At 30.8% G+C, this 8,966-nt stretch overlaps 1 protein-coding gene across 1 annotated transcript; it reads right to left on the bottom strand.

The window, feature by feature from the left end:
* Window positions 1-1,190: 1,190 nt before the first annotated feature.
* Window positions 1,191-7,667, bottom strand: LOC111917539 (uncharacterized). Its single transcript, XM_023913215.3, has 18 exons — window positions 7,396-7,667; window positions 7,124-7,276; window positions 6,721-6,880; window positions 6,315-6,636; window positions 6,086-6,223; window positions 5,819-6,011; window positions 5,600-5,730; window positions 5,307-5,519; window positions 5,055-5,221; window positions 4,634-4,712; window positions 3,996-4,496; window positions 3,219-3,625; window positions 2,994-3,131; window positions 2,732-2,908; window positions 2,565-2,633; window positions 2,014-2,211; window positions 1,722-1,925; window positions 1,191-1,652 (listed from the first exon to the last, which is right to left on the bottom strand). The coding sequence occupies exons 1-18, from the start codon at window positions 7,490-7,492 to the stop codon at window positions 1,322-1,324; spliced, it is 3,678 nt and encodes a 1,225-aa protein (XP_023768983.2). The 5' UTR covers window positions 7,493-7,667; the 3' UTR covers window positions 1,191-1,321.
* Window positions 7,668-8,966: the final 1,299 nt, after the last annotated feature.

The raw sequence follows: 8,966 nt of genomic DNA, 5'->3' as shown, positions 1-8,966 counted from the left end.
AAGACTCCATTTTAATACAACACCCTCATGGGATTTTCTTAAAACTTTTGGATGTTTGTGTTTTGCTTCATCAATTCTAGCTGGGCGTGACAAATTTATGAGTAAAGCTCATCCATGTGTTTTTATAGGTTATCCATTTGGTCAAAAAGCCTATAAATTACTTAATCTCATTGCCAAAACAATCATAGGTTCACGAGATGAGGAATTTTTTAGAACATTTTCCCACTTCATAGCCTCAAAGATTCTTCTCTCCAACACAATCCACCATCTTACATGCCTATGAATGAACAAGACATTTCTCCTTCTACATCACCTACTTCAGCATCCTCTGTTGATCATGGTAGTAATGATCAAGTCCCAAGGAGAACTACTAGAATTCGTGGACCACCATCTTATTTGCAAGATTACATTTGCAACAATGTTACTTCCACTGCTGATCTTGCTTTCTGTGCTCATACAATTACCAATTATTGTGTAAATCCATAAATTCCAAAAATACCATTTTTTTCCCATTTCTCTTAAGACCTATGCTTTTCATACTTCTACTATTAATCCTGAACCAGCTTTTTATCATCAAGCTAAAGGGATTCCTCATTGGTAAGATGCAATGAAACTTAAGTTAGATACTTTGCAAGCTAATGGCACATGGGACATTGTTAAACTACCAAAAGGGAAAAGACCAATCGCTTGTAGATGGGTTTATAAAGTCAAGTATCGTGCTGATGGCTCTATTGAAAGGCACAAGGTCAAACTAGTTGCTAAAGGTGTGTGGCTCTATTGAAAGGCACAAGGTCAAACTAGTTGCTAAAGGTTTTACACAGAAAGAGGGTATAAACTACCATGAAACTTTTTCCCCTGTGGTCAAATTTACAACGGTTGAAAGTCTTATTGCTTTAGCTATCAAGAATAAGTGAGACATACATCAAAACTTCTAACTAACTTGTTAAGTAAGTGAATAAGAATATCCTTTTCAATCATTCTCTCTCTCAAATCGATACATAAACATCGTCCAATGCTAAGTATTTAAAGTGTTCATTTGACAAAAAAAAGGTGACCAGCTTGATACATGAGCCACCAATATTTGATCATTTTAATGAACTACTTTTTATTTTTTTCGCTAAATAAAGTATGGATGAAATACTCCCTCGTAGACAATAACTAAAAAACAATTGCTAATATGACAACACATGTGGAAATAAAAAGAAATAAACTAGAAAATACGTAAAGAGTTTTGACTTAATATACACATCACCAGTTAAAATTAAATACAAAAAACATAGCAACATTTTTATACTTTTACCAATGAACGATTATGATCTCTTCAATCTTCATCATCTATGATCATTCTCAACTTTCGCCTCACACCTCCACTTTTTTGAGACATAACAGGACTTTCATTGTTTCCTAAATCCATTACTTCATCATCAACCAATTCATCATTAAGTTCATCATCATCCATATGATTAACACTTTCACTCATCATCACATCTTCCTCTTCACCATTCACAACTTCTTCTTCTTCACTATTCTTGTCATCAACTAAATTGCCTCTTTTATGTGACAACCTCTTCTTCACAACTTTAACATCATCATCATCATCATCATCATTGGGTGTCTCCTCAGTTGTAACCTTAGTATGCTTCTTTTTGCTCCTGAAATCAAAGTAAATTAGTTCCAATTATACCTATTTGTGAAAAAGGAAAGATGGATTTTATTTTTACCTGAAAGCCGAGCTTAAAACAACATCATCATCATCATCATTATCAACATCATCATCTAATAATTGGTTATTATTTCCATATGGTGTTCCCTCATTTGTGACAGTATTTTGCTTCTTTTTTCTCTTAAAAGATGCACTTAGTACAACCTTGTCATCATCTGAAATGTTGTCTTGTGTTTTCTCAATTGAGACCTTATTCTTGCTCCTAATATTAAAGTAAAAAAAAATATTTATATATTTATTTAAGAAAAAAAATGACAAGTAATAGAATATGCTAAAATAAAAAAAAGTACCTTTTCTTTAGTGATAAAAGTGTTTCACCATCTGAAACATCATCATCATCTCTCAAGTTCATTTTATCATTTGACTTTTGTTTCTTGACACGCAAGCCAAGTTGTGTCAGCTTACGTGTAATTTGTGCTGCTGTGAATGCCACGTCACCTTCTAGTGCACTTGCAATCATGTGACTGCATTTCTTGTGATCTTTAAACCTTTTTTTTAACAAAAAAACATTTTCAAATTTTTTTTAAATTTATATTACTAATCCACATACATTATAAAAGCCCAAGTTTGGCGTGCATTTAGTAAGATGGAACAAGATGGGATGTGGAAAAAGACGTAAAAACCCTCCTTGTCTCGCTGTAAATAGCAACTTTTTGTTCTATTTGATAAGATGGAACAAAGTGGGATGTGGAAAAGACGTTAATGCCCTTCTCATGACAAAAGATGGGACAGGGACTCGCTCTTGATCTGTTGTTTGTATAAAAGACGAAAATACCCTCCTTGTCTCATTAAATAGCCTTGGAAAACTTTGTTAATGCTTTAAATAAATTCAGGAACTTACTGTTCAAATAAAGCTCTGATCTTCATTTCTTGATCTTCATTAAATGCACGTACTCTTTTTCTGACAAATCTAAGAAAAAAGAAAAACAGGGATTAGCAATCTTATTGTATTAAATTCATAAACGATATTAAAATAAATTTTGCACTATTATTATCATAACTACTTACGAAGGTTGTTGAAGTGATGCATCCATGTCTTTTTCATGAATATCTTTATTAATCGTTCGCTTTTTTGGTGGAAATTTTAATCCCAATTCTTTAAGTTTTTTTGAAACTTGAGCTGATGAAACTTCCAAATTAAGTTCTGTTACTATACGTTGACTGCAATCTGGAAGCTCTTTATATCTACAATGAATCACCATATTTCAATATATAGATATTTGTTTTATTTAGAAAGAAAAAAAAAAAAAAAATATTGTAAAACACTTACTTCTCAAAAAGGTCCTTCAGCTTTTCTTCCAGCTCATCATTAAGAACAAGTGGCTTCAATCTTTTTCGTGCTTTTACAGGATTTTCCACTGTTTCAGTTCTTTGAATAAAGTTTTCTGTCCCTTCTCCATTTTCCTCACTTAAAAAACAATTATATAAATTAATTACAGGATGAGGGTATTTTCATCTTTTTGCACAATAAAAAAGGTCATCTGTTTGTTCTTACCTCTGGTCATCATCTCTATCTGTATCTCTCCAAGGTGGAATCACAACATCAGCTTCATCATCACCAAGTGCATCAGCCATGCTTTTTTTAACATATCCATATCCATATCCATTTCCACCAACATTGTCATTGTCATTGTCATTTCCATTATGGGTATTATTGTCATTTCCTCTTTTTGTATACCCATTTCTGCCAAAATCTTGTAGCATTGATTCACAGTTTATATAATGACATTCTTTACGGGACTTCCAGAAAAGAATTTCCACAAAAAGAAGAGGATTACTCTTCATTTTTCTCAGCATTCTCCTAATTAAATCTGTAAGAAATAAAACAATGTTCTTGTGTTCTTTTAATGGACTTGACTTCTGCTCTTCTAGAATGGTGTGAAATATCATAAGAAGCGATAACTGCAAAAAAAAAAAAAAAAAAAAAAAAAATCAATTATTTCAAGTTTTTTTTCTTATTAGAGCCTTATATGTTGAAAAATGGAAGTAAAGTGTTTATTTGTGTATTATTCTTACTCTCATTTCTTTTTATTACAAACTTTTTCATGTATTTGAAAAAATCTATTCAATTATAGTAATGAAAACTGACATTGCTATAATTAGGTAGATTTTTCAATACACAATATACTTTATAATTCAATGACAATGCTATAATTGGGTAGATTTTGTTAAAATTAATAAAAGAATGAAAGAAAATTGCTATTTCTTGAATTTAACACTGTAGATTACAATTCTTGCTAATTTTGATTTTTCAATTAATTGAAGGTTTTACCTGGTATAGCATAGGAGAAAGTTCCAGATCTTGACAAATTCTTGTTAGTGCAGATATAATGTAATGATTTGTTCTAACAGAATTGCTTTTGTAAAACTTCAACAGCCAACATAAATTTTGGATAATGGTGTTGTTTGCAAGAGAAGAAACCAATGAAGATGCCTTAAAGTCAACTTCATTTCTTGCATCTTGTTCTTCCTCATCATCATCATCATCAGAAGATTCATCCAACACATAATCATTGTTTCCTTCAGTTTCCTCTTTATTTGCATCAGGCTTATCAGATTCTTCATGGATGATGTCATCATCACCATCATCATCTCCAATCTTATCAGCTTTTAAACTTGGTGAAGTTTCTTTTTCTGGAATGCTCACATTTTCAGTTTTTTCATCATCATGAACAAGATCCTTGTTTTGAATGGGAATTTGATCTGCAGTATTTGCATCTTTATTAGTGGTTGAGGGTTTCTTCTTTCTTTTCCTCCTTGACTTTTTAGAAACCTAACACATAAAAAAAATGTATTCATAGCAATAATAGAATAACATATATACATACAAGCACATCCCAATTTTATTGTAAAAGAAAAGCCAAAAACATTTCAAAATTATGTAGAAAAAAAATCTTGAAATGAACATACCCTCAAAGTACCACGTGATTGAAGATTTTCCATCAGTCGTATGACTATATGAATTGTTTCAACCAAATCAGCAAGATCACTGATAGACAAACAAGATAAAATTGTAAGAAACTGATGAATTAAACAAAAATTAGCAATATTGATTCTACTGTTCTATTTGCAAAAAATGTCATTTTAAGTAACAATTTGCACTTTTTAAGCAAGACCCCTTTGCTTTAAGAAGCATGTATTCATTACTTGTTGATTATACATGCTTACTTATGTTTTCTATAATTGACTTGTGATATAGAAACTGTAAGAAGTCGTGTTTTTCTGAATTATTTCTTAGGTTTTCTTTATTAGTTCTCAACCACCTCAACTTAAAAAGTTGAGACAAAAAACTCCCTGTTTCAAGAGACTCAATAAGAGAAAAAGAACCAACCTTTTTGGTTGTTTGTGTGCATTAAATGTCTTGATCAAATTAAACAGGAAGTAAGTCATCCCTTGATCTGTCTGATCATAAAATAACTTGTAAAGAAGAACACGTGCAGTTTGAGGCTCCCTAGAATCATCTGGTGACATCTTAAGAACCAAATCTAACATGTTTATCTGCAAAAACAGAGGAAAAAACAGTTAGTAATTTTAACTAAAGCTCCAAGAATCATTTTAAGAAAGAAAGAATCAAAAACCACACCATTATTTTCATGAGAGATCCAGCAGCAGAAAGAAACTTGTAGTCATTTGTCTCCTTCAAACCATCAAATGCAGAACGCCACTTTGATACAACAAGTAGAAACATTGGCTCATTCATTGTTTCAGAAATTGACCCACATATGTTTCCTTCAAACAATGTGCTTTCAGCATCATGATCTTTAGAAGACTCAGATACATTGACTTCAGCATCAGGCTGTTAAAGCATCAAAAACCCATTAAAGAAATATATATTTTCAAGCCTTTTTGAGATGAAACCATTAATAAAGATCTCACCTTTGAAGCAAGTAACTTGTGATTCTGGAAAGACATAATAAATTCAGCAACCTGAAAGAATATAACAACATCGCTGTTTTCAATAGCATGGTGTTCTTTCTCAATATCCTCACGTATTGACTGCATTAACACTGTTGAGAATTACATATGGAATGATTAGTAATGAGTAATGACACCACGGATAACAACAGATAGTTTCATTGAGAATACAGTAATTACCATTATACCCTCCTAACAGGAACTGATTAGTAAAATCATGGAGCAACCGAAGGATATTCTTGTTTGTTGTTGGCATTCTTCCACTCTCCCATGGCATCTTTTTTGATGAATCACGCTGGTTTTTATGACCTTTAAGCAATGAATCATGAGAATCAGAACAAGGGTTTCCTTTAACTAAAACTTTGGAACCATCCTGTATATAAATCCAATTGATGAAGTTAGTAATGAATATCTGAATAGATCCACAACTACATGAAAAGCTTTTACCATAGTAACTCGGGTGAATGATCCACTGAACTTTGATCGAGCACCGATATTTAAAAGCATTGTTTGCCTTCTTTTTTCTTTTTCCTCTTCCATTAAAGACTTAAGATCAGTGGCAGTAGCTTCTGCTTCTCCCTCCACCTGATGAACCAATGAACAGAAAGTTACAATAAAGTGGAAACATTAATAGAAATGATTTAAATGATTACAATTTACAAGAATAACCAACCACCTTCATGGAAGCATCTACATGAGCTCTTGCAATTAGCTCAGGAACTTGGCACTTATATATGTAATAGAATGTCTCTAATAAAAGCAAATTATCTTGGCGAAAAACACCAGAGGAACCACCAACATGTTGTGTTAAAACTAAAATCAAATCCATCACATTCTCTTCAAACAACAATTCCAAGAATCGATCTCTAAGAAGTACAAATTCAGAAGCTAATCCAGCAACTCTCTGTTGTGTGGTGATGTCTTGAACAGCTAAAATGTTGCGAAATAAAGTGACTACCAGCTGCACCAGTTTCCAGTCATCCTCTGTGAATGAATCCCTGTTTCAAGCATAAAAAATAATTCATTAATGTGTAAAAAATGAATGCATCACAAGTTCCAAACTTGGTGTGCATACTACATACCCTTCCAAATGTTCAAGTGGGCTTTCAAGAAGGGTAACTATCACTGGGATAGCATGACTGGAAGTGATCATGGACTTCAAACCCCAAAGATATTCAATCTGTTGTGGTATATCTTTAGATGTTGGATCAATTGGCATTGTAAGAAACACCAAAACCTTCACTGCAATAGTTAATCAGAAAGATTCAGCTTTTAGTCAAATTTCATTTCAAAGTTACATGTTTGCCGAACATAATGATGAGCACAAGATATCTCAATTTTGTATTAAGAGAATTTAGGGTATTTGATGAGCAATGTCATTTTACCAAACAGATGGGATTAATGTCAATTTTGAATTTCTAATATTGAAATTGGACTCGTTTGATAGATAACTATAAACCAATAGTCAAAGACGTAAGTAATTACCTGCATTTAGCAACAACGTGGTATCATTTTGACGGTGTTGGATTATGGGCAATATATCTTTACCCACTATGTTCCATTTACAAACTTGTTTGAACACTTCTCGAGTCTCTGGATTGTCTCGCCTTAGAAATCTCAGCAAATCCTTCAAATTATCTGCCCATCGATTACAGCGATTAAAATAATTATCGAACTATGGATATCATTGTGTACGCAAATTAACTCATAAAATGTATAGCTGAAAGTATTTGAGTGTCAGCAAAGAAAAATTGTACCTAGACAGTATTCTCCTGGAGTGTACCCGATCTGATTGGCATCGTCATCCTCTTCAATGATTCCAAGACCACCGCATATGAACGACAGATTTTCCATAGCTTCTGTATATTTAGGGTTTTAGCTTTTCAGAAGAATCGGTATAATCATTCAGAAGTTATACCAAGCGACGATAAACTGGAGAACAGTGACTGATGCTCCGAGTATCGAAGGTGAAGATGTTTGATCGAAAAAGAGTAATTTAAGATCCGATTAGCATTGTGGCGCCAATTTCACTTTTTTCCCGCGCTTTTTGAAGGTCTTCGCCAATTTCACTGCCTTAATACTTTTTAATATATATTAATATTTTAATTATTTATAATTATTAAAATAAGTATAATAACTCATATTCTAAATACAAACTATTATTAGTTTATATAATAATCAAATACTAACAAAATATATATATATATATATATATATATATATATATTTAATTTGATTTATTCTATTTAAATAGTTTAACTTAAAATACATAATAATCATGTGTATGTAAATAGGGGACTCATTTGAGGGTTCCAAAGCCTTTTTACAATAATATGGCTTGCCATTGGCCTTTGAAAAATAGCTGATATGCTCTAATTTTTCTTCGAGTTTATCCGGTTCGATAGAAGGATAAGTTGGGTTAAGAAACCCATATAACATTTGGCCACCAAATCTTACCATTCCTAATTCATACATGTATTATTATGTTTGTTATACATTTAAAGTTTATCTTAATCCACTTGTTTTCTAAATAATGCAGGTTAAAGTCTATGAAACTATATTTTTTATTTTATTTTTCTCAAATTTAGTTCCTTTTTCCTTTTGATATTGTATATATATGCCTCAATTTTTGTTCCTTCCTTTTGTCATATATATATATATATATATATATATATATATATATATATATATATATATATATATATATATATATATATATATATATATATATATATATATATATATATTCCGTGTTTCATATAACACTAGGTGTGAGACTCATGTATTACATGGGTTTATTTAAAAAAAATTAAATATGAAATTTTAACAATTTGAAAAGTTTGAATTTATAAGAAAAATGAGGAATCTTTTGAATTATTAAAATTAAAGAGGCTTTAATGTATTAGATACGTTACATATATAAATTATTTCTAATAAATACATACATATATATTATCTTACATATTAAATGTGGAATTTTAATTTAATAAAATGAAAAATACAATAAAATGACAAGTGTAAAATAGAAAATTTAAAAATGTTAGAAAATAACATGTGTCCAAATGAAAGAGAATAGGACATGTGGCAAAAAAAACATTCATTTATTATAGTAGATATTAATTTTATGAAAATTATATGGAATGATTATTGACAATTTATTTAAATTCTTGTATTTAAAACTTTTTTCTATATATTTTGTAAACTTTATGGCAATAAATGTTTATAAAACTCAATTTTAGTGGTCACATGAATTTTAAAAGACCAATTTTAATTTAAAACGAAATCAAACGCAAGAACATTTTTTTAATATACCCATTAAAAAAATTTA

This window comes from Lactuca sativa, chromosome 5 (assembly GCF_002870075.4).
Source record: "Lactuca sativa cultivar Salinas chromosome 5, Lsat_Salinas_v11, whole genome shotgun sequence".
NCBI lineage: Eukaryota > Viridiplantae > Streptophyta > Magnoliopsida > Asterales > Asteraceae > Lactuca > Lactuca sativa.
This window is presented reverse-complemented; position numbering and strand designations above follow the sequence as displayed.

What these genes read in the sequence shown, in the direction of transcription:
- LOC111917539 (XM_023913215.3), bottom strand. Translation starts at nt 7,492, where the DNA reads ATGGAAAATCTGTCGTTCATATGCGGTGGTCTTGGAATCATTGAAGAG. An exon ending in CATTCACCCGAGTTACTATG is followed by an intron (nt 6,012 to 6,085) that starts GTAAAAGCTTTT and finishes ATTTATATACAG; the next exon opens with GATGGTTCCAAAGTTTTAGT. An exon ending in AATCACGTGGTACTTTGAGG is followed by an intron (nt 4,497 to 4,633) that starts GTATGTTCATTT and finishes TTTATGTGTTAG; the next exon opens with GTTTCTAAAAAGTCAAGGAG.